At 42.5% G+C, this 25,722-nt stretch overlaps 1 protein-coding gene across 1 annotated transcript; it reads left to right on the top strand.

Moving 5' to 3' along the window:
- Positions 1-12: 12 nt before the first annotated feature.
- Positions 13-25,553, top strand: PDCD11 (programmed cell death 11). The gene is given in 46 exon segments (XM_066323629.1): positions 13-166; positions 1,076-1,189; positions 1,729-1,860; positions 2,043-2,210; positions 2,822-2,983; positions 3,591-3,714; positions 4,041-4,222; positions 4,753-4,860; positions 5,297-5,503; positions 5,818-5,942; positions 6,560-6,620; positions 7,287-7,433; positions 7,555-7,806; positions 8,656-8,793; positions 9,500-9,700; positions 10,252-10,422; positions 10,815-11,031; positions 11,798-11,938; positions 12,943-13,058; positions 13,222-13,462; positions 13,465-13,741; positions 14,224-14,286; positions 14,742-14,850; positions 15,309-15,398; positions 15,948-16,023; positions 16,026-16,049; positions 16,562-16,739; positions 17,389-17,445; positions 18,155-18,277; positions 18,585-18,658; positions 18,661-18,706; positions 18,873-19,068; positions 19,470-19,592; positions 19,922-19,971; positions 19,973-20,060; positions 21,131-21,290; positions 21,293-21,380; positions 22,036-22,202; positions 22,471-22,515; positions 22,518-22,538; positions 22,541-22,585; positions 22,588-22,623; positions 23,189-23,269; positions 23,272-23,353; positions 24,036-24,105; positions 24,107-25,553. Coding segments are annotated over 45 exon segments (5,466 nt in total). The 5' UTR covers positions 13-166; positions 1,076-1,087; the 3' UTR covers positions 24,209-25,553.
- Positions 25,554-25,722: the final 169 nt, after the last annotated feature.

Genomic DNA, 25,722 nt, shown 5'->3' with positions numbered 1-25,722 from the left:
GCCCCGCCCGCCGCTTCCGCCCGGCGCCGCGTGCGCCTCCCGCTGCCGGCAACCATCCTCATCCCGATCCCGGAACCATCCCCGTCCCGATCCCGGGGACTCTCCCCATCCCCATCCCGGGAACGCTCCCAATCCCGCGCTTCCCTCTGGCTGCGGCCCCGGGCAGGTAAGATGCCAGCCCTGCCCGCTCCAGCGGAGCCGGCGCGGTTGCCGGCATGGGAAGTGTCTGTGTTCCTTAGCCAGCCCTGAGGTGAAGCGTGCCTTGATGGGCTTTCGCTTTATCATGTGCTTTTCATTTAAAGGAGTTTTGTATGTCTAACGGGTTGCCTCAAGTTTGATAACATAAGGTTTCAGCGCTATTTTTTGTATTTTGTTTGTATTTTTTGTTGGCTAATAATAAACAATGGTGTTAGTAGCAGTATAACCTCAATAAGCAATACTAATATAGTACTAGCAACTACTTTATTTAATACTTTGTTATTAATTAGAATTAGTAATAAGTGAATTTTGGCCTAATAAGAAAGGTGTTGTTTATTGATTGAAATACTAAGTTTAAACACCTATTTTATGTACGTATTCTTATGGCTTAGACCATAAAGAGGTAGCAAGTTATATTAATCATAAGTAATCATAAGTAGTATTTAAAAACTAAAGACGCAAGCCAAGCTTATGTAGTGTTTTACTCATAGCTTTCTCCTTGATGGCTGAAGCTGGTAAATTCAACCACTGAATATAGAAAAGACTCGTTTAGGAAACATAAAGTTAAAGCAGTTTTATGAGTGTGTATGTGGTGTATCTAAGAGCTTTAAAAATTAGTACTGTAATACTTCAGTGGAAGTACTGTGCAGTAGTAAAAAGTGTTACGGATGTGCATATTTAGATGGATCGTTGCAGCATTTAATTGTAGTCAAATGTTAAATCCATTGGAATGTGAGTTTCTGTTTTATCACTGACTAATGAGCACAGCCATCCAAAGTCTTTCTTATTTTGGAGGTAGTTCACTCTTATGTCACCTCAGTATTCATGAGGAACAAGCACGATAACTGTTTCATTTCTGCTTTGTCATTTGTCCCAGAGCAGTGCAAGCATGGCATCCATGGAAGAAAACTTTCCTCGAGGGGGCGTTCAGAAGAAACCTGCAGAAGGAAAAACACCCAAGCCAAAGTCGGAGCGGGACAATTTGTTTGACGTATGTTGTTTCCATGGTCTTGATTAACTTCTCAGAACTCTTCCACTGTCAGAATTTGACTGCAACCCTCTCTACCTGTTACTTCTACAGTAAACAATAGAACTGACATCCACCATCCTCCGGATCTCTTTAAGATCCCTGATATCTGTTACATCTTGAATATGATGACTGAGAAAGTTCATTGATCAGGGTGTAGCTTTTAAACTTTCCACAAGCATCTTATCCCAAGGTCCTGCATGGTGAGCCTGGTGTTACTGGATACAGGCTAAGTTGGTCTTTCTGTTAGTAGAGTGTGGTGCAGATCTCTTGCATCACTCTTTTCCATTCCCAGGATTCAGCTGTATAAATGATCAGCCTCAGCCCAAAGGAGATACTTTGGAAGACGTGCATGTAGACAGACAACAGTTAGCAAGATGATTCTCTTTTTTTTTTGTCCAAATCAGTATTTTATTCATGGCAGCAGAGTTCTGCCATAGTGCAAAATTTGTTTCTCTATCCACTTTTATTTTTTACCCTTCCATGCTTGTAATCTGCTTTAGGTTCAACATGAAGAAAAATCCCAGAAAAGAAAAAGGATCCAGAAGGATCAAGGAAAGCAGAAAAGGTTCAAGGCAGACAAAACAGCTGCTGTTAAAGACAATGTTACGAATATTGGACCACTCACAATTGAGGTTGGTGCATAAATGTTTGATTTTATGTGCCTCTCTTTTTTAGGCTACATAAAAATGGCATGCTTTTCCTCCCTAAACCTGCCAAATATATTTGTGAACCAGTACAAAACTTTACTGCTTGTCCCCCTGTTATCATTGATTTGCCAAGATATCTGTAATATCTGTTTTTCCTGCTTTTCCAGGCACTCAGTGAGGGGATGCTGCTCCTTGGCTGTATAAAAGAAGTCACTGACTATGAGCTCGCCCTCAGTTTGCCCAACGGCCTCTCCGGATTTGTGCCAGTCACACAGATCAGTGATGCCTACAGCAAACTGCTGACCAAGCAGGTGGCCCAAGGAGAACTCCTGGAGGTGAGACCTGGGACTGGGGCTATGATTTGTGCTTGGAGCTAGAGAGTGTTGTTAGTACCTCAGAACGAGCCCTGAGGTCTTGCTTAGGAGCTTGACATTGACGAACCTTGGTTTGGAACTGGATTTTCCAAGCAGACTGCAATTTTCTGGTAACAGCTAACTGCTAGAAAAAAAAATAATGAAATAATCAGTTACCCTGCCTCTCTGTTGTCAGTGGTGCCTGAGTTTCCCCAAGGTGTTGTGGAATGTGGGATTAGCACTACCCCTTTGCTGGTGCTTTTCCCTGCTGAAGGGGGAGGCTAGGTTAGGGTCACTGTTGGCTCTGTAGATGTTTCACTGTTTCCTCAGCTGCAGTCTGCTGACTCCAGCTCATTCAGTGCTTTTAAGCAAAGCCTCTCAGTCTTGCTGACATGACACAGTGTCATCCCTGCCTCTCTACTGAGATCATGGTGTTTGTGGTATTTCCTGCCTGTTACTGTAGTGTTGACAGAGAAACAGGACTTTGCTATAAGATTTTGTTTTCAAAATCTGCTTCAGTAACAAATTCTAGCCTTATATTATTTAATATTGGAAAAATTGTATGTTTCTCTGTTGATCATGTTGCTGGGCAGGAGTTGAATTCGCTCCCAGACATATTTTCTCCAGGGACACTGGTCAGGTGCATCGTGACCAGCATTGAGAAACGTGACGATGGAAGTCGCAGTGTCAAGTTATCAATTGACCCCAAGAAGGTCAACAGGGGCCTGAGCTCTACAGCACTAGCAGCAGGCATGGTAAGTTTTCTGGGTCTGTCACAGCCTCTCATTTCAGGCTCTCAAGAGCCTGAAATGCTCTTGCATTTCAGTTTGTCCTTACAGGGGGTCAGAGCAGAATGTGGAGCTGCTCCCACCATGGAAGACACTTGTGAGGAGAGGGTGGGTTTAGTTCCTGTCTCCAGGTTGTCATTCATAAAATTAATTCATTTTTTTCTGTTCAATATGGCTAAGTTATTTAATGATTTCTTTCTGAATAGGTTTCTTCATTAATTTTTACAGAGAGTAATATATAACATGGCTTGCAGAGGTGCTTGTTTATTTATGTTTTGTGTTTTCAGCTGTGATTGTATGCAACTGCTATGTTTGATCATCACAGTTCTTTTCCTGATAGTTTGTGAGCTCCTTATGTGGATAGCTGGATAAAGGTAGAGTTAAGACCTCGCTGTTAGCTGAGTTGTGTAATAAGAAAGAATGTAGTATTCTTGCTACTGCTCTGAGAAGCTCAGTTCTCTGTCCATGCAAAACAAGAGAGTACTTTGATGGGGAATCTCTTACCATATGTTCATTCTTTGAGGACCCAGCTGTTTCGTTATGTTGCTGAGCTGCAATGCTTTCCTCCCAACAGTTGCTCTCTGGCTCTGTGGTGAGTGTGGAAGACCATGGCTACATCATAGATATTGGTGTTACTGGAACTCATGCTTTCCTGCCTCATCAGAAAGCCAAAAATTACATCAAAGCAGCCAAAAAAGGTAAGAAGTGGTGCAGGAGGATCTGATGGGTTAAAATGGAGGTGGAGAATGACAGGGATTAGAGTTTATTATATCTGTGGTGTTAGTGCACCTTGGTGGGATTGGGTCAAGGTGGAGTCTTGGCAGGTTGCTGCAGACAGCAGCTTTGTGGCTGGTCTGCAGCAGCCTTTGTGTTCCAGCCTGTGATCTGACAGACTGTGTTCCAAGCCCTGCTGGCAGTAAACTTCACTTAGATTGAGAGAGGACTCTGTAAAAGCTTTGGAAAAGGTGGGAGGAAATTCTGACTGTTCTTGGTAGAGGTTTTATGCTGTGACTTGTCTTTGTAGGGCCTGACCTAAAAATAGGCCAGAACCTGAACTGCCTCATTGTGGAAGTGAAGAATGAGGGCAGGGTGGTCTGTTTGTCCATTGATCGATCGGAGGTGGCTGCATCCATTGCCACAGAGCGACAGAACTGGGCACTCTCGAATTTATTGCCAGGGCTGGTAGTGAAAGCTCGAGTGCAGAAGGTAAGCTCTGGTTTGGATTTCTTCTGTTGTGTTGGTTTCTTTTGAGTGTTGCTGAAGGCAGGAGATAGGTGAAGCAGAGATGAGAGTTTATGCCCTGGAAAATTTCTGCTTGGTCTCAATTACTTAGCATTAGCAAACATAATCTGCTAGACAGTCCCCTCCACTGCATTCACTTGAGGTGTGATCTCAGTTCTGGTTTTGATGACCTGGGTGTAAAGGTTTCAGACTGAAGCTGGTGCTGGAGTTCGAAGCAGAACAGGATTCATTTTGTGCTTTCTGACATTTACTGCTAAAGTATTCAACAGGATAGCCGTAGTCTTCAGAGTACACACAGCATTATCAAAAAACTAAAGGGTTGTTTTTTCAACAGAGTGTGCAAAGCAGAATTGTTAACAGTTTTTCTCTCTCTTCTGATCTGCTTGTGGATTAACACCTGACAGTGCCATTTTTTGAAATGTGTGAATTGCTCTCTGTGCTGCTTGAAAACTGAGTGCGGATATTTTTTAGCATCATTTTGTTCCCCTTTTTAGGTGGACCCACTTGGGATGAAAGTGATATTTCTGTCTTACTTCACTGGCATTGTGGATTTCATGCACATGGACCCAGAAAAATCCATGAGCTATTCTCCAGATCAAGTGGTAAGGAGGGTGGAGGATTCCTGGAGTTGTTATGTTGCTTACAGCTTCTCTTATCTTCTCCAACATTTCTTTGCAATTGTCTTTGAAATCTTAAGGCTGATAGTCTTCTTTCATATCATTTACTTGAATTACTATTGTGGCTGCTTTAAAGCTGTAAAGAGCAAAGCCATTCCTGAAAGACTTATTTGGGAAGCCTGGAGGGATAGATTTGTGTGGTCATGTTCCCCTCCATGCATTGATACCAGCCTAGTCCATAAACAACAGACAAACGCAAAATTCCCTCCTTGGTGAAGCTGTTAGAAGCGAGTGATGTCTTAGCAGCAATTCTGGAAAATGCTTGTCCGTGGGCAAAGAGTTCAGGTCCTGAACAGAATGTCTACAAGCATGAGTGAGGTGCCTTTGTCCTGTTTTGTTCAATGAGCACGCTGTGTTGCAGGTGAAGGCCTGTGTGCTGTCTGTACACCCCACGTCCAGGGCGGTGCGGCTCACGCTGCGCCCGCCCTTCCTGCACGCCGGGGGAGCCCCACGCCAGCTGCCCGGCCAGCGCCTGGGGGCCGTGCTGGAGCAGGCCACGGTGAAAGCCTTCTACAAGCAGTTTGGGGCTGTCTTTGAGCTTGACGATGGCACTCTTGCATTTGCACGGGTAAGTGCCAGGCTCTAGGGGCAAGTCCTCCATATCTGTCTTAGCCTGCTGGGAAAGGGGGCTAGGAGAGGGTTTTGTTTTTTGCCTTTGTCCTGTTGTCAATACAATAAAACTAAGACAGCATGCGAGATGTTTGTCAAATGATACATCCCGTTGTTTGAATTGAAATGGGAGGGTTACTGTGGAAGAGCTGGTGAAATCTGCACAAAGAGAATGTTAAAATAACAGATTTGTCAGATGCTACCTCTTCAACATAAGGCCCACATCAGTGTTTCCATTTTCCAAACACTGACTTGTAATTCCTTTTTTTCTAGTTGAAACATCTTTCAAAAACCAGAAAATCCTTTAAACCTGGGGCATTTAAGGAAGGTTGCAAACATAAATGTCGGATCATTGACTACAGCCTGATGGATGAGATGTGTATTGTATCTCTGAAGCAGTGAGTATGACACACTCTTCCAGAAAACTGGTTGAAGATTTAGAAAGGTGTTTGAGAGTGGAAAATATTACACTGCTTTGCTGGACCGGAACTTGCCATTTGGGGTTTTTGACTTGTGTCTGTGTTGTGGCACATCAGGTTATCTGGGCATCCTGCACATATTCCCCATACTCTGTGGAATTGGGACGCCATCAATATTGTTGGTGAACTGAGGCACAAGGAGGCTAAATTAGTTCTGCTATGATTGTGTCAGAGGACCATGGCTCAGCAGGAAATTGAGCCTGGATCTTGCAGCTCATTTGTCTTATAAAGTCCCTCTTAGTACTTCCAACTCTGTGGCTTTAAGGAAAGCAGATTATGGGTCCTCCTTTCATGAGGCCATAACTGAGTGACTGTCACCTGGAATGGAGCCTGGTGAACCTCCCTGAGCTTTATGTCGTAAGAGTTGTTTTGGGAGATTGGTCAGTGGGAGTAAAACACAGCTCTGGAGTTGTAGAACACTGGGAAGTGTGCAGAATAATGAATATTTGGGACAAGTCAGAGATGGGACTGTCTTCTCTTATCCTGGATTTCCTTCAAGATGACTGACTGGTGTTCTCTTTGTGTCTCTTCTCTAGTCAGATTATTGAAGCACAGTTTCTGCAATATCAGGATATCCACTCGGGTGATGTGGTGCAGGTGAGCTTCTGAAGGACCCCCGAGCATGTTATACTTAAAACAGTGATCTTGCCAATGTGCACTCCTGTCTAATATGTCTGTCCAACTTCTGATCCAGACTAGTGAGATGAAACTGAGAAAAACCTTGTCTTGCAAGACGTGATTAATGGAATGCATTACTCTTCCCATTTTGTTCATGTTTTGATTCATGGTGTGGTGAAGGCAATCAAATTTTACCTATGGTCAGTCATTTATTTGTGGCCATGAGTACATTTTTAAAAAGACTTGAGTGAAAGAAACTAAAACTTGCCTTGCAGTCAAAGTAAAAGTTCATGTATGAACAATCACAATGAGCTGATGGGCAGAACTCATGATTGTTATGTTTGAGTCAGGGCTGTATTGGATATGTCTCTGGAAACAATTCTAGTTTGCTAGTATCGATAGGGATTTTGCAGAAGTAATCTATACTTAAAGAAAAGAGGCTGTACAACAACTGTAGGAAGTATATAAAAGTTAACAGGTCAGATTAGTTGCGTGGAGTGTAGTTTGGTCTATAATTACTTGGGGTTTTTTTGAATGTGATTCAATTTGGTGATTATAGGTGTTGTGTCTTGGCTGTTTCCTACCTGACCACAGTCTGCTCTTCATGCTGAATTTACTGATTCTTTCCCCTATTTTGGGTTCTAGGGCAAAGTGCTCTCTCTAAAACCCATTGGGATGAAGGTGAAGCTGGCTCATGGGATTAGAGGACTTGTGCCATCTCTCCATCTCTCTGATGTGATCCTGAAGCAGCCTGAGAAGAAGTACAACATAGGAGATGAAGTCAAGTGTCGGGTGAGAGCTGCCAGATTGGGTCTTCAGCTGCTTTGCACTCTTCCCTTCTGAGTATTTAGCAGCTGGATTGATCAGGCAAAGGCAGACATACTTCTTGAACCTTTGTACTCCATTCTTGTAGGTGCTAGAGTGCAATCCTGGAGGAAAGAAGCTGATCCTTACTCTAAAGAAAAGTCTCATCCAATCAAAGCTTCCAGTCCTCTCAAATTATGAAGATGCAAAACCAGGCCTGATCACACATGGCTTTGTAGTGTGTGCAAGGGAGTTTGGCTGCATTGTGAAGTTCTACAATGATGTCAAAGGTCTGGTACCCAAGAATGAGCTGGGCTCAGAACTCATATCTTGTCCAGATAAAGTCTTCTATGAAGGCCAGGTAATTAATGAACCTCTTCTTTGCCATATGCTTAAATGCAAAAGAGGAATCTGCAGTTGAGTTGGTTTCAATGTGGATTTTCCTGAGGAGCCAGCTACGCCAGGAGATGTCTGTGTCCTTTCACTTTATTACTTAGTTGTGCTCCATTTAAACAGGTAGGCTGTAAAAAGGGCAGCTCTTATTTGGGTATGTCTGACTCGCCTTTGTTTCTAGGCCCTCTCTGCTCTGCAGAAGAACACGGTTGCATGGTATGTGACTTAGATATCAGTAGAAGTCTGGAGTTCGAGGCTGCTGTTTCTCCTAAGCAAGTTAAAAACTCTTACCTACAGAATCATAAGGATGATGTTTTCTGCCTCAGTATTACTCTGGTTATCCTGTTGGTTTCAAATTACAGGCACTTTAGGAACTGTGTTATTCACAGTTCTGGTTTTTGTTGTGGGCAAAGTTACAGAGATTTCAGCAGTGTTCATTTTTTTTTTTTTTGGTGCTTTTCTTTGTCTTTAATCCTGTTATTTGTTAGATGGTTTAGGAGAAAGGTAATTTTCTAGTCAGAAGTTCTGACTGCATATCTGGAGATTTGGATTTTATCCTCAGCTCTGCTACAGACCTGCCATATACTTTCACAAGTATATTTAATGATTATGTACTTCTGTTTTCCACCTGTGTGATCAGGACATTTGTCTGTGGGTGAACCTGTTAAGTTCTAGGCACTGGCCTGCTATCTTCAGGTGTGAGAGAAAAGTGTATTGTGTATGTATGTCCCTGTCTTGGTTTGTAGGTCATAGCAAACTGAGGAGGATGGTTGGCTGAACTTAACTTGTGTTTTATACTTTTTTTTTTTTATTGTAGGTTCTTAAAGTAATGGTCTTAAAATGTGAGCCTGAGCAAGAAAGACTCCTGTTGTCCTTCAGATTATCAAGCAAGCCTGGCCCTGAGGACAAATGGAAATGTACTCCTAAGGAGAAACAGAAATACCAAATAGGAGAGGTATTGAATTCAATGGCTTATTCCTTTTTAGCCTTTTCCTACTAATTTTCCATATGATTTGGTATCATTTTGAACAACTTTGCTTTGAGAAAGCTGATGGTGATCAGGAATTACCATTGAATATGCGTTTCTTACTGTGTGGCTGACCTCCTGGATCAAAAACTGTATCTCAGTTTTCAAAGATCAGGATAAAGGAGCCCCAGGAGAGTCCTTCTGGAGGTACCAATTAGTGCTCCAACTCCTTGGTGGAATCCTCTTTTTTATTTTCTCGATGCTTCTGATTTTCTTGCTCCAAAACCAGCTGCTTTTGCTTCCCTACGAAAAAAAAAAAGCTTTAGAGAAATGTTTTGAAATGTTTCCCTGTTTTTGCAATAAACAGTTTCCAACTCCCTGCAGATATTGCTAGTGCAGGAACAGGACTGTTCTAATCTTGATTAAATTATTTCTTTCACCCTTCAAATGAGAAGTCACAACCAAGAGAATGTTTCTAGCTCTTTATTTCTCTGGGAGCTGAGAATTAGTTTTTATTTTACCTGCAGCATTGGCCTGCTTTTTAGCTCAGCCCTGTTGATGTGAGTTTTTCATGTATAGCTGGGAGGCAACATCAGATCCTCTGCAGTATATCACATCACATCCCCTGTGCCTCAAAAGAGATGACTTAAAAAACACTTGGAATTTTATATCACTGTACTTGTTCTCTTTTCAGGTAGTTGATGTGAAAATATTGAAGAAGAAAGATAATGGGTTAGAAGTTTCCATCTTAGAAGATGAAGACAATGTGGTAGGCTGGATCCCCACACTGCACCTCTCTGACTTTGTTGCTACCTCCAAGCTCCTGTGGCACTGTCTTCAAGAGGGAGATGTCCTGCCCAGAGTTATGTATCTGAGTGACAGGGGAGAGCGCATTGTATCCTTTGCCACCTCAACCAGGCAAACAAAGTGTTGGGGAGGAGGTATCTCTAAGGATTCCTGAGTATCTGCAACAAACTTAAGATTACTGTAGTTAGCGTGAAGTGGAAGTGTCTGTCATGCTAATGATACTTCAAAGAGGCATTATAACTTGTGCTAGAAGTGAGGCTCAGCTGCGGCTACAATCTCTTCAGAACTAGATTGTGAACTGACTTGTTTTCCCAACCAGCTTCTGGGCTGTTCAACCTATCACAACTTCAGGAAAAAGTTTGCTGTTTTTATATCAAAAATCTTAACTGAATTGTTAGGAAGTTGATATTTCTGCTACTGTGGAGCATGTATCTTTAATGCTGAGCAGTTTAAGAGACATGAGTTGCTAAATTTTTGTGTACGAAGATCAAGACAGAAACTGGAATTACAGCATTTAGAGCTCCTGTACTCTAACTTGCAGCGAGTGCTTTAGTGCAATGGTTAGCACCACTGAGAGATTTGCTTGGCATCATGCTGCTTTCATCCATCTTTTCCCATTTTTCTTAACTGGCTGTTCAGATCTTGAGTAGAAAGTCTGCAGTGATTTCTGCTGTGCAGGAGGAGCAGGTTGTGAGAAGCTTCTCTGAAATCCAGCCTGGCATGCTGTTGACTGGTTATGTGAGGAATGTGATGCCCTTTGGAGTGTTTGTGGAGTTCCCTTTTGGTGTGACAGGACTGGCACCTAAAGTGGTAAGCAATGCCTTCACTTCAGTAAGCAGCATGTGTGTGCTCAGGCTGCTTGAAACATAGTTTTAGCAAAGGTACAGTAACAAGGAGGGAGGGACTGGACTGCAGGTCCTGCATTTGCACAGCTTTCTGCTGCAGGGTAAAAGGGTTTAAGTTTGCCTTTTAAATCACTTCCAGAATGAAACTAAGCGCTTCATTCAGGTGAGCTTAAGCTTCAACAAAGATTTCATGTGACCTCAGTAATTCATTTTAATTGATGGGTTTTTCTTAGTCTTTGTTAATTTCTCTTATGCATTTACATGAAATTGTAACTCAAACCCATCTGAACAGCTCTGTGGGTGGTTGATAAGCACCAGCTGTGCTCAGTAACCTTGCCCTCTGTTTCCTCTGAACAGAGCATGAGTGACAAGTTTGTGACAGACACCAAGGACCACTTTGTGGTGGGACAGACTGTGATTGCAAAGGTGATGAGCATTGACGAGGAGAAGCAGCGTGTGCTCCTCAATCTGAAGGTGTCTGAGTGCAGCTCAGGAGATTCTGCTGCAGAGAGCTTTGCCCTCCTGTATCAATATTTCAAGGAGCTGAAAGAAATCAGGAACTTGTCGAGGAGAGGTAAAAGACTGTAAATAAAGGGCAACAGGTAAAAGAAAAAAGGTACTCTAGAGGAACAAGAAAAGAAAAACATTTAAGTGAAAGAAAGTTCGATTCAAACAAAGACTTTACTTTCCAAAGTAGATCATTCGAAAAAGGATGCTTGACAAGAGGCTTTTTGTAAGTACAGCTGGAGCAAGCCAAAGAAACTACTCTTTTCATTGAAGTTTGCTAAGCCTCTTGCATTGGTTTTGGGTCAAATGCTTGCGATAACCCAAGCACAGTACTCATATGAGGGTGAGTTTGTTCAGACAGATTTACCTATATGTATTACAGGTCCTCCAGCAAGGGTATTCACACATGCTGTTTTTCCAGTGGTTTTATCAAATTCTGAGTTTATCGTTTTAGATTCTTCCTATAACCAGTACATTTTAATGTTTGTTTCCTGTAATTGTGAAGTGACAGGTCTGTTTTGTGCTTCTAGTGTTGCACTATTTTGCTTTCACTTTTTTCCGTATGCAGTGCTGGGTGCCAGTGTTCGTATAAGATTGGAAAATATTCTCTCTAAAATTATTAGGTTCTTAATGTCACACAGGGGTTTCTACTTTGATTAACTCCTAGAATTTATTTTGTATTTCTGCAGATTCAGGAGCCTAGGCTTTATTTTCCCTTATGAAGTCAGATGAATGCTTCACGTACCACTGAGTAAATGCAAAGGCTTGTCTTTGTTTTCCAAAGAAACAACATAAGTAAAACTAATTTCCTGCTTTTTCTTCCCTTTATTTAGGAGAGCCTAGCATTTGTGAGTTGGTGCCTGGGAAGAGGGTGCATCTGGTGGTGCAGGATGTGAGGGAGGATGGCTCAGCACTGTTCAGTAGCAGCTCTGTCACAGGCTTGACTGTAACTGCCACCCGTTACCATTTGGGAGGTGAGGGTCTTTCCTTTGCTTGTGTTGGTTTTCAGTCTTGTACTTTGAAACCTCTCCCAGAATGGATTCTGCTGATCAGGAACTAATAGGGAGAAGTCTGATCAGACTAGGGATGGCATTGAAGGGTAGTTAAGTTTCTCAGTGTCTTGCTGGCCCATTTGTGTGATCCAGAAAATATGATAGAAACCTACCTGTGCCTCTGTTAATCCTGTCTCATATTTTGGGCATCTAGTTTGTGCTCAGAGATCCTTATTTGAACCATACTGTATATAGACAAAGATGAATACAAGCTCCAGCTTTCTTGGTTTTTTTTCTTCTTCCTTGAGAAAGAGCATACTTCAAGGAATATCTATCTGAAATTGCTGTCAATTTTTCTAGAAAAATCAATAACTTTATAACAGGACTGCAATTTTCCAATTCAAAAATTAAAGAAAGGTGTCAAATTGTGCAAAACCAAGCATATACTTGCTGAAGTAATGAATAAACCAGTGAAAGCAAGATAAACCTTTAACTTCAGCAGAAGTAATAATCCCAGCACTTCTGTCTCAGAAGAGTTTATTTTTTTTCCTTAGCAACAGATAGACTGATGATAGTTTTGTGCAAATGTTAGGAAAATCTTTTTCAAAACCTATATTATCTTCACCTTGTTTTAGTCAGCCTTGTCTTCATTATTTAAGAGTTAAATTTTAGATTTAAACAATTAAAATAATTTAATTAAATTTAAGATTTAAATAATTAAATCAACTTCTTTTTTCCAAGAAAGATCAGCCTTTTTCCAAATACAAAGCTCTCTCTTTTTTCCCTCATTGCCAGTAATGTTGGAAGAATCTGTTCTTCAGTAGACTTACTATATGTTTGGTACTAATTTGGTTCAGATACAATATTAATTAAGCAGTCTTTGGTCTTCAGGAATTAAACCTTTTGTGTGTGTTATGTACCACTATCACAGTTGCTCAGAATTCTTCATTGTCATCAGGACATAATTTCCTTATGCTCATTTGTAGACAAAAATATTGCTCCTGGTGAGAAAAGGAAGGCATTTGTTCTTCATGTGGATGCTGTCACGTCTAAGGTGTATGTTTCTCTTCGGGAAGAACTGTTAAAGCAAGGACCCAAGCGGGTGAGTATGCATTCAGTTTTTGAGTTTGTGTCTTTCTGCTTGTCTGGCAAACTAAGTGATATTTCAAGGGGGGCTGTTTCCTGTTTTAGAGCTGTAGGAGGTATAGTGAAGGGAATCAAAATCTCAGCAGGTGAAGTCACTCTATGTGTCCATTTCTGTCTAGCGGCTCCGAGAGAACTCGCAGTGCTCTGCGGTGGTGCAGCACATCACAGAGCACTTTGCCATCGTGTCTGTGCTGGAGACAGGCCAGCTGGCAGCTGTCCCCATCGCCTGCCACTTCAACGACACCTTCCGCTTCGACTCGGAGAAACTGAGGGTGGGACAGACAATCTCTGTGACCTTAAAAGCAGCGAAGGAGAACGACCACGGAGTCTTGTTAGCAGTACAAGGCCCAGCCAAGAATAATGTTTTGTAAGGGTGCGGAACGAGTCGGAGACAGCATTAGAGGAGATGCTTCCTGCTGTGAAACACTCGCTGTCCCCGGGGGATGTTGTCACTGGTACTGTTAAATCTGTCAAACCTACCCACGTCACTGTTGCCATTGATGACAAGCTGACAGGCTCAATCCATGCATCCCGGATTCTGGATGAAGTGCCCATAGGCTCTTTTCCAACTTCGACTCTGAAAGCTGGACAGAAAGTGACTGCTCGAGTCATTGGAGGCAGAGATGTGAATACTCACAGGTGGGAGAACGTATACATGGTATTGCTTCTGGAGCAATGCAGAGGATAAAAGAGTTTGTGTTTCAGTTCAGGTCATCTAGGCCCTCCGTCAACAAATGCTGTTATAGCTGCCTTTGATGGAGTAGTTCAGGCCTGAGGAAATCTGCTATTGTATTCTAGCCCAGATCTAGCTTTCAGTAAATTAGCTTTCTACCTGTGTCGCTGTATTTGTCTTTGAGTATAGATTGCAAGAAGAAAAGATGCCTAAACTATTAAGATCCAGTGGAAGCCCTAAATAAAGGCCCCAGGGACTAATTTTGCTGGGGTATTTTGGTTACCTAAATTGCTACTGAAATGTTAATAGGAAGAACTGGAACTGGAAAGCTCTGGTGGTTTTAGAGGGCTTGCACCTGGGGTTTTTTTGCCAGTGCAGAGGCATTAAATGTGGGTGACTGGGGCTTGGGGAGATCATGAAAATCTTTGACCCTTTTCCTCTTGTTTAGGTCCCTGCCAATCACCCATCCACACTTCACACAATCCATTCCAGAGCTCAGCATTCGACCAAGGTAAGTGTTTGCCTCTGTGCTGTCTGCACATGCTTTACAGATCTTGTATCCTTGGATGTCCCATCCCTTGTAGCTCTCATTCATAAGGGAGCTGGCCTTGAGCAAGGACCTCCACATATATGCAGTGAGGCAAGTTACTCTTACTCTCTCTTTCACACTAACTTGGGTCCTGTAGCTGTTTTAAATACCACAGTGCTCTCCTAGCACATTATTTCCTTTCAATATCCTTTTGGCTTCAGGTTCTGCCAGTCTCGAGTCTGTCATGTCTATTCCCATCAGAAAGATTTCCTCTTATAATCAGGGAAGAATTAATTCCTGGTAGAAAAAATGCAGCTGGGGAGGGGTAGTTTCACAGTAGTACTAGCTTACCACATTCCCCTGGGTTTCTACCTTCCATCTTCATCATTAGGATCAAAGTTGTTTTGCTGATATCCTCTTTCTTCTTTTGCAAACAGTGAAAAAGAAGGGGAATTCACAGCAATGCTGAACCTTAAAGAAGAAAGTTCCCTTAAGAAACTTGGACTCTACAATGTTGGGCAAACAGTCACCTGTTTTGTAAAGAAGGTGAGGTCAGAGTCTTCTTAGGAAGTGTACTGGGGGAGGCAGCAAGTGGGTGTGACCTCGGGGGGGATCTTGGCTCTGACCTAAATACTGAAGACTATGGTCTTCATTAGCTGTCAGGGCAGCCCATGGCAGTGGCAGTCTTACCAGGAGAGTAGAGGAAGGAAACAAAAAATTTCAGTACTCAATGGAGTTAGGCTGACTTGTCCTCTTTGGCATGCCTGTTTGTTGCCAGCAGGCTCTAGTAAAATGCTGATCCTCTGTGTGCACTTGCCTGTGAACCACAGCAGTGTTATGCTTGTAAGAACAGAATCCAAACCACCATTCTTGCTTGGTGCAGAAGCCAAGGCTGGACTGGTTCTTCTTAGCCTCAAAACTCAGTGAAAAATTTCTGTCAGGGAAGATTTTCTTTTCCCCCAAGGCATCACACTGTCTTCTCTGGTTATTTGGTGTCTTTTTAGTATAACATGCTCAAAAATTGGCTGGAGGTAGAAGTCGCCCCTGACATTCGAGGAAGAGTTCCTCACCTGCTGCTGTCTCTGAACACCAAGGTAAGAGGCTGTTACTGGTGTGTTGCTGTTAGGGACACGAAAGAAGGAGCAGGCAGCAGAAAGTCAGCAGGAAAAGCTCTGAACTTTATTTTTTTGACTTTATCTTATATACACTTTTACAAGAAGGCCAAAGATTGGCTACACAGGTAGCCACCTCTTCGACCTTGTTGGTGAACATCACCATCAATCATCTTTCTCCTCCCAGAGGAGAAATATGTAAACAAAATAGATAAATTCTAAAAATATACATAGTTTTCTTGAAGCTGCATGAGAATAAAGTACATACACAGACTTCTTTCTTCCATATGCTTCTCCATGCATAATTACTGCAGATACTTCTGACACCCATGTTAACTCATAACCCAGTGCTCTGCAAGTACTGTGCCTGTAGCTAGTTTGGTGCAGGATAGGAGAGCCATTGAAGCAGTGCTGAGCTATCAGTCATCAAAGATGTTTATACAAAGTGTAAAGATTCACAGGGGAAACACAAGTCAGAGTTGTGCAAAGCTCCTTTTCTGGAAATAAGTGTAAATGTGTCTTTTGTTTCAGGTCTTAAAACATCCAGAAAAGAGCTTTAAGAATGGCCAGGCAATATCAGCCACAGTGACTGGAACAGATGCCAGTGAAGAAACCTCTGCTTGTCACTCACAGGTATTGTGGAGCCTTAACAGCAGGACCCCACCCCATGTGATGCTTTACTTAGAGTTAGGCTTGCACTGACCCCTCAGGTGAAGATGTTACACTCCGGAGCCAAGCTGTACCTTGCTGTAGAACAGAACTAACTGAGACCCTGAATTAGATGTAGCAACATCTAAGACAAGTGAGGTCAGACCTCTAGGATAAAGAATCACTTTTCTAGTGTCTCAGACTGAAGCCCTTGTCTGAGCCCTTCTGAAGATATTCCCTTCTAATCTCAGACATGAGGTGGTACATTATCACATTTGTCAGTTATTCTGGATCTTGGAATTGTGCAACTAAGGGACTTTGTCTGGGCTACCAAGGCAAACATGGCTGCGAACAGAGATTGCACAGACTGCACCTTACGAAAAGTGTGTGGGCTTGATATGTGACTAGGCAACTAAAATCAGCTACACTAACTTATTACCTCTGTTGCTTCCTATTTTGAAGTATTATGAAGCTCTTTTCTTCCTCACCTTTTCCAGGAATTCAGTCACTAGAGCAGGACACCATCTCTGTAGGCATGGTAACAAAGGTGACTCCACACATTGGTCTGACCATTGCACTGCCAGGTGGGAAGACTGGCAAAGTCAGCATCTTTCACCTGAATGATACTTACACAGAGGATCCTGTGGGGAACTTCAAAGTTGGCAAGATTGTCAGGTCAGTAGTTGTCTTCCTTGTTCCTTCAAGCTGCAAGGCTTAGAAATATTCTCCTTTGGTGACAGGCTTTTCACTGCCTTGAGGTAGCACCAGACTTTAAGGTCAGTCTGTGGCTAAGAAGTGATGCTGACTTCTTTACATATGTTTGGGTGAAAGTCTTGTATTTTCCATTTATGAAGAAGCCCCTTTTCAGCTGCCTTCATGGACTGTCTTTTTGAGAGTAGCTACTCTGTTAGCTAAGGTGCTGATGGGGCTAAGGGTAGCCAGTTATCCCAGCTCTGCAGTGGTTCTGTGGGCTGTTTGGCACCTGAGTTGTTTCTGCATTTGTAATGCACAAGCAGTTGCATTTCCTTGCTTCACATACTTGTTGGGAATGTTGGAGAGTGCAACAGGCCAAGTGATTTCAGGTGTAACAACCTTTAACTCTTTTGTATTGGCAGTAGAGACAGTAAATCAAGTAGACAGGTTTCAAAAGTCCTTTATCTAGTTTTATGAACTATTAATGCTGGTTTGTATTAGACAGAACGTACTCCAAGGAACAGAGTGCTTTGTTTCTTTTTCTACTAGTGAAAATAATTATTTTCAGTCTGTGGCTTTTTTTTGGTGTGTAAAAAAGCTTTCTGTTTTCTCCCCATCCTCTGCCATGCAGGTGTTACATCCTCTCCAATGAGAATGGTAAAATCCAGTTATCTCTCCGGCAATCCCGGTATGTATCATCCCTCTAATCTGTTAATCTCCTACTAGTAAAAAAAAAAGATCATGAAATACAGTTGTTGTTTGTTTGGGAAGATCAGTGAGAAGTGTTTAAAGAACAAGGAGGGTCTGACTTTGCACTTTACATAAAGCTGCTCAAGTGGGTTCAGATTTAATTTCTGTTTGTCATAGTTTCTAGGCCTGCCTTATCTTTTTTTGTTTTCTTATTTCTACCACTGTATTTGCAAAACAAACATGTCATGTTTCAATGTTCAGCTGCATCTGCATTTTAACAGTTATGATTAAATAATAGGCTTCGCCCTAAATGTTGCTTGAAATTGAGCCTCTTGCTTTGTCTTCCTTATGAAACAAAAGTGTGAAATTAAGTATCTTAGAAATAAGTGAGGAAAAACACCAAGCAAATGCTGTGCAAAATTTCAGCCAGCATTTTACTCTCCTCATTTTCTTAGTGTCAGAGAAAGCCAGGCCGATGTGTTTGGCTTTGTTTGCAGCAGCATGTGTATTCCCTAATGCTATGTGGAGCTTGGCAGAAATGCAGAAAGTCCATTAGTACATTTCAATAACTGAAAGGGTGTCTCTGATCCAGTATGTTTTCCAGAGAGTATTAGCTGTTGTTAATACTGAGCTGTTTCCTGCTATCCAGAGCAGAATGTGAATTATTCAGATGAGTGCTTTAACTTCTAACCTCTCCTTCCTTTTAGGCTAAATCCAAAGATAAACAGCAAAGTGGAGGATATTGAAATAACAAGCATCAAGGATGTTAAAAAAGGCCAGCTAGTGAGAGGCTATGTCAAATCAATCACTCCATCAGGTGTATTCTTTGGGTGAGTAGCCTGAGAAAGGTATTCAGGCAAGTGATAACTTACTGAACTATTCTGGCAAGTGATAGCTAACTAAAGTGGAGAACTTACTTTGAGTGTATGATTGTGGATGGTCTCTGGCATAATGTGAGGTCACAAAACAAATTTACTTTTGGGAATCAAGATGCCATGGAGACTGTCTTGAGCCTGTGAAATAAAAGTAGGGAAAGTTAGTGAGACAATAAATAAAACTGGTGGTGCCACGAATGCACTTTATTTTTCTTTCCTCCTGCTGTAGAATACTTATTTTTGATTTTCTTCCTCTTCTCAGATTGTCCACTTCTCTCATGGGCCGAATCCTGTTCCAGAATGTTTCCCCATACTTTGTACAGAAACATTCCTTATATGAAAGTACCTTCCTGAAGGAAAACTGCTCACTGCCAAAGTGCTTGGGTAAGTCCAATGTTCTTTAAAAAGGACTATGAATTAGAAGAGAGGAGAGAATAGAAAGATGGAAGATAAAAAGAAGGTTTGAAAGAAGTTCAGATCCCTTCAGTCATTGTAAATGCTCCGATTTTTTCTTACTCTTTTGTCGTGCTACTCCGGCGATGCACCACAGGGTAAATCGAAAAGAACAACATATTGAGCTCTCTCTCCTGCCTGAGGACACTGGGATGCCAAGTGTTTTGCCTGAATCCCTAGGCCTACCACCATATGGAGCAGAGGAAGAGAAAAGACAGACAGATGATGAGGAAAAAAGAGAGAAGCCTAAGCTGAGGACAAAAAGGAGAAGAGGAAGCTATGAAAGTGGTCAGGTATGGGTGTGATTGCACAGTATATGCTAAGGACTTTGTTGGTTCAAATACTGAAAGTGACTGGGAAGATCCTAGTCTCATCCCAGAAGGATGAGACTGAGAAATTAACAGGCTAGGAAAAAAAAAATATTAAATTCCATTGGATATTACAAAAGATCAAAAACTATTGCTTTGAGTGGGAGCTGAGATAACAGCCCAGGTGTATTTCCTGTCCTTTGATCTTTGCACCTTATGTAGGTGATTGTGGGTTTTTCTCCACTGTTTCTGTTAGCTGAGAGAGTGGTGGGGATGCTGTGCCGGCCATTGCCCTCTCTCTGCTGCCAGGCTCTTTGTGATCAGAATTGCCTTCAGATTGTCACAGTTGTTGTCCTTCACTGTCCACTCATTTCCACTTGTTGCAGGAGGTGAAGCCAAAGAAGAAGAAGATCTGCCCAGCAGATGAAAATGACAGTGGAATTGAGGTGTATTACCGTGAGGAGGAAGAGGATGACCAGGAGGAAGAGACAGCTAAAAAGAAATCTAAGGTGAGAAGTTTGGAGGAGAACCTGAGGCTGAAATGGCCTTCTAGCTCTACTGATACATGTCAGTTTGACTTTAAGACAATAAGTATTACTGCTACAGATGGGAGTGACACAAGCTGGTATTTGTTGTCATCAAAAAATGGCTTGAGGTGGATGGAATTTAAATTCCAGCAAAACTGGTCACAGAGTTAATGTTTTTTGATGGGCTGTTTGCAAGTACAAGAAGTCAATAGTATGGAACAGAGAGATGCCACAGCAAAAAGCAGTTGTCTGATTCCAGTTAAAAAAACTTAAAGTTAAAACCCAGGGCATTTTCTGTCTTCTCCAAACAGGAAAGGAAGCCTGGTGAAGCTCCCAGGCTGCAAGTTTCCATGGCTTCACCTGGATGAAGACAATGCAATGGATATACCTGTGTTGGATCAGAAGGAAGAGAGCTCAGAGAGCGAGGAGGAGGAGGATAAGCAGTCCAAGGTACTGTGTAATTGTGTTGTCTGCACAGGAGACCCCCAGAGTGGCTGTAACGTGATGTTTGGTATTTGCATGTCTGTCTGCCCTGTAGCAAAGCCTTTTAACCCAGGAGACAATCTTGACAGCTGACACAGAACTTGTTCAGCTATTTTGAACACTGACTTTAGTAGCAGATACCTCTGAAGCAGAGGAGGAAAGGCCCAATTTTAGCATGGCTGCATGAAAAACAGGTTTCTTACATTGACATGTTAAAAAAAATCAAGTATTTAGAGTCAAACAAGTGTTTTAATGAACACAAAACTTTATTTAATGTCAGGTCTGTTTTTTACTTTCCTGAGTGTCATAATTTACAGAAAAACCTGGAGGTGAAAAACCTGTGAAGTTACAGTCCTCTTATTTAGCAAAACACCAAAAAGCACCAAAAAAAATCTTCTTTCTTTTATGCTATAACCTTTAGAAAGGTTTTCCAGTGAGAGCAATTCAGCAAAATCAGAAACAAGCTCATGAATTCCTTCCATGTTTGCTCTTCAGGATTTCCCCTGTCCCTTAAAACTCACCTCTGTAAAGGCAATGCGTGCTGATGCTTATTGCCCAGGGTAACAAGGCAGAGAACTATGGCACTGTGGGTTCCAAATTTAGACTTGAGTCAGCCTAGTGATCCAGCAACATACCACGCTTGTACATGGGGTGAAATTGTGTTGGATTTTTACAGACTGAAGGAGGGTGGTGGTGAGTACTGGCTGGAGGGTAAAGATGGAAGAAGGAGAGGGAAGGGCAGTTCTGGATCCTGCAGTTGGGGTGCCAGACTAGCAAAATATTTGGTCCCTCAATGTATTTCATTAAAAAACGGGATTTCATCTACTGCTGCTCATCTTTGAGGTGTGAACTGTGTAAGAAGGGATGTAGGGCGTGTATAATTTTTATCCTCTTTTAAACAGTTGGCCTCATCTCTTCTTGTGGAAACTGCTTAGTTTTGGACATGCTGAGGTCTGGCTGTACTTTAGCTGGACCTACCTATTTCCCCATGAAGTGCTTGCCTTTCCTCAGTCCTCAGTCCTGTTTTGCTCTTTCAGCTAAAGAAACGAACAAAGAAGGAGAAGGAGCTGGAGAAGCAGAAGAAGGAGAAGGAGCTTTGCAAAGTAGAGGCGGCTCTGATGGACCCGGGTCGGCAGCCGCAGTCGGCAGATGACTTCGACCGCCTGGTGCTGGGCAGTCCCAACAGCTCCATCCTCTGGCGCAGTACATGGCTTTCCACCTCCAGGCCACAGAGATTGAGAAGGCCAGAGCTGTGGCAGAGAGAGCACTTAAAACAATCAGTTTCAGGTAATATCATCAGTAAAATCAGTTTCTGCTTTTCTTTTCTCCAAAGAATAAGTCATGATGGGGTAGTTTGTGGTGGAAAAACACGGGTTACTACAAGTGTGAGTCTCTGTGTATGGAGTGACTGGGTCTTTTTTAGTGAGCTCAGAAGGATTAATGGTAGCAACTGTCAACCTGGCCCTCTGAAGGTCTGGCCTGAGTCACACCACTGGCCTACAGCTGACCTGCTGCAGGTCCTGAGCTCAGGAGCTCCTGAAGGTGTCACTGAGTGCACAGACATTCTTCTGGGCAGTCAGAAGCATTTGGAAGAGCATAATGCTGTTACTGATGCCTTTGAATCAAAACATGAAACAAATGCTGAAACTCCTGTTGCTTTTGCCATAGGGCTATACCTTAAATCATCTCTACTGCATGGTTAAGTATATTGTGCTTTCTTGACTCAACCTTCTGATTTTTAATTACAAACTACAATGATAAAAAAACTGTAGTGTGAATCAACTGCTGTGTTCTATTTCAAAAATGGTGTTTAAGGGATCAGTATGTCCTTCTTCTTGTCCTGGAGGCCTGCTACAAGTCAGTGAGTCTGTGTCGGGTAGTTTGCAAAAACCTGGTGAAGACTGGCAAAAGGCTGAATATTCTTGTTTGCATCTGCTTTAAGGGAAGAACAGGAGAAGCTGAATGTGTGGGTAGCTCTGCTGAACTTGGAGAACATGTATGGTACTGAGGAGACACTGATGAAGGTCTTTGAGAGAGCAGTTCAATACAATGAACCTCTGAAAGTCTTTCAGCATCTGTGTGACATCTATGCCAGTTCTGAGAAGTACAGGTAAGACAGTGCAAGCAGATCCCTGGCATGTATCCCATTCAGGCATGCCAGTAAACTGCAAGTGCTGGCTGTGTAAGCTTCCTGCTGTCAGATGTTGGGTCTGTCCTGTTCTTTACTGGAATTAATGGGTTTGATTGACAGTGGGCAAGGATGCATTGATGCTTGCTTTCATGTCATAAGTGTTCAGAGATACCCAGGCAAAGAATAAAAGTCTTAAAGCTGCAAGGCTTTGTATGAACGTGTGATCTAACCCAGCTCTGTTCTTCCAGCAAGCAGAAGACTTGTACCACACAATGCTGAAGCGTTTCCGTCAGAGAAGTCTGTGTGGCTGAAGTACGCTCTTTCCTCCTGAAGCAAGGCCAGGCTGAGGCTACACACAGGCTTCGGAGCGTGCTCTCAAGGCTCTGCCCACCAAAGAACGTAAGCTCTCTCTGCCCCAGCCTTAGTGTGGACCTTAATGTAGACAGGGATGTGCTGCTCTCTGATATCTCTGCCTGTGACAGCATTTGGAATAATTGAAAAGTGCAGCCACCTTACTCTTAGGGGAGGGGAACTTTCAAGCTGAATGTCACTACTAAATGCAACCTCTGCTAAAGGCACCAAATCAAATTTGCTGTGATGCACAAAAGCAAAGCCCCCAAAGCAAAGGCAGCTTTGAGTTTTACAGCCCTCTAGAAAAGTTCATTTGGTCTAAGCCCAGGTTTCTGGGGCTGCACCATGAGTGCTGCATGATACATTATGAATATAAAAAATAAACCTCTTTCTCCCACAGAGAGCTGAAATGGGAAGTGAACTATGACCTTTCTGTCTCCCAATTTGATCCCACCTTGGTCCAGAACCTCTTTACAGCAGAGCCTTTTGTCTCTGGGTAGAGATGGTGCTGTCTCTGTGCCTGCCTCTGTTCTGTGTAATTAATTCTCACTCGTGTTCTATCACGTGGAAGAGAGTTGCTGTGATACCCTAACAATGTCATTACTTTTTCCAGATGTGGATGTTATTTCAAGGTTTGCACAGCTGGAGTTCCATTCTGGGGACACAGAACATGCCAAGGCCCTCTTTGAGAGCACCTCAGCAGCTATCCCAAGCGGACAGACATTTGGTCCATCTACATGGACATCATGATCAAGCATGGCAGCCAGAAGGAAGTACGGTGAGTTGTGTTGCAGCAGGGCTGGGAAGGGGCAGAGCACACCTGAAAAGAGCAGAGGTACCTTGCAGTGTGAGGTTGTAAAGGGCTTCCCACAGAACAGCAAAAGGATTTTTTTGTTTTTTTCCCTACCCCAACTGGGGTGTGTGGAAGTGCTTATCCTTTCTGGGACTCTGGAAGAGACCCCAAAGAGACTCCACAGGGCAGAGGAGACTGATTGTAATTTGTGGCCTGCATGATAGAAACTAGAGGGCTTGGACTGAGGTTCACCTGTCCTTCTGCAGGGATTGCCTTGTATCTGAAGGGTGAGATCAATCTTGAATAATCAGTCTTTGTATCTTGTGATGCAAAAATGGAAAAATACACTTTTTCCATTTTTTTTCCTGAGAGGTGACAAAAGGTAGTAATTTTCCCCATCCACTTTATAAATGCAGGATCCAATGCAGTGTCTAGATCTTTGTTTAAGTTGACCAGCAGCCTTAGTGTTCTGCAAGCAAGTAGAAGACTTCTATGTAGAGATTTTGGCCGATTGTCATGGATCTCTTTCTTCAAGCACCAGCACTTCACAGTAATTTCCCCTGAATGTTCCCCCTGTCTTTCTGCTCTTAGTTAAAAGACAGGGTACAGGGCTTGTACTGAATGCTGTCACAAACACAGTGATTTTAATCACTTTGGTTTCTTGCAGAGACATCTTTGAGAGGGTCATACACCTGAGCTTGGCACCAAAGAAGATGAAATTCTTCTTCAAACGCTACCCTGGATTATGAGAATAAATTTGGAACAGCAGAAAGTGTCATGGCTGTTAAAAGAGCAGCGCTTGAGTATGTGGAGACCAAGAGTTCCCTTGCTGACACCTGAGTATGGTGCAAGTGAAAGCAGAGAGACTTCACTTTCCATGCTCTGTGGGAACTGAGAAGTGTGGAGTTCTGCCCTGACTGTCCATGGACATGTTTCTGGAGAGTATTGGTCTGTGACCAAACCAGCTTGGAAAGAACAATCAAATTAAAATATTTGATAAATGTTTGCAGCTTTGTCCAGATGTTACAAATAATCCTGGTCTGTTGATGACATGTTTTTAAATATAGACTGTTTTATAATCAAAAAAAACCATCAGCCATACCTGTTTTACTTCCCTGGGGAAATTGTGCAGTTATGACACACTGCTTTTAGGTACAGCAATGTCTTACAAACTGATTTTTCTCACTGTTAAGATGGCAGAGAAGATTCTTGTCTTTTGGATGAATTACACTTCAAAAGATTTATCTCGGGTGCTTTTGTGCTCTAGAAATTGGCAGAGCAACACTGGATTCTGTCATAGTTGAAGCTGGAAGGAAACTCTTGATGATAATCTTCAAGCTCCTGCTCAAAGCAGGGGTCAGCAAAACTAGGTTGCTCAGATGCAGTCCCAGTTTGGTTTTGATTTCCCCAACAGTGGAGACCTCACAATCTCTCTGGACAACTATCTGTTGTAACAAGTTGCTAGAGATTGATGACAGAAAAGTAGTGATTTTCAGTAGTCATTGTCTCTTAAGAGAAATCACTGAAGTAAAAGAAAAAAGTGTATTTTCTGTGCCAAAAAAAAGTTATTCCAATGTAACCTTCTGCTTGGAAAAAGCCGGGTACTTAAAAAAGCTGTCACTGATGTCAGTATCCTATGGTCCATATCCTTACAATTGTGTATTCCTCCCACTTTCCACTGAGATGTGGATATGATCAGCCACATTTTACACAGGAAGAACTCGAGGCAAGGGGATAAAGAGGATATGCAAACAGATGTGATTATCCAGTGTAGATCCTAGTGAGTAGATGCCCAGCTTTGAAGTACCAAACCTGAAAAGTCTTACTCATTGTAGCTACTCTAAACTCAAAACCAGAGCTCTGCAGGAGCCATCTCTTCTGCTTCTGTGAATGCCCATTGTTGGCAAGGCTGCATGATTCAGCATTATTTAATTCCCAAGTCCTTTGGGAACGAGAAAACAAGTCAATTCACTTCTTGCCCCCAGGGAGAGCAGGGTGCTGTACTCAGATTTTACTTAATGATCTTGTAGTGGAGGAGGTTGATTGCAACATCCAGTAGCAACTGCTGCCTTTTTTTTAAAGGACACAGCTTCAATGATGGTGGCTCTTTCTTTTCAACTTTTAATTAGTTGCATAATAAAACATGTAATAAGCATTGAAATAGAAACCAAGATCCCTCAGAGGTATTGTTTCTTCTTCACTAATGGAGCTACTATAGTCTCTGTATGTAGGCAGGAAAAGTGAAGACCTGTGTGTAATTCTCTGTAGTGGAGGAGCCTGGTTTGAACCCATCTTGGTGCTGGGAGCTGTGACCTGTGGGACTGCTCTGTGATGGGATTGTTGTTGGTCTTTGG

This window comes from Sylvia atricapilla, chromosome 8 (genome assembly GCF_009819655.1).
Source record: "Sylvia atricapilla isolate bSylAtr1 chromosome 8, bSylAtr1.pri, whole genome shotgun sequence".
NCBI lineage: Eukaryota > Metazoa > Chordata > Aves > Passeriformes > Sylviidae > Sylvia > Sylvia atricapilla.
The sequence above is the reverse complement of the archived record's forward strand: the minus strand, read 5'-3'. Positions and strand labels throughout refer to the sequence as shown.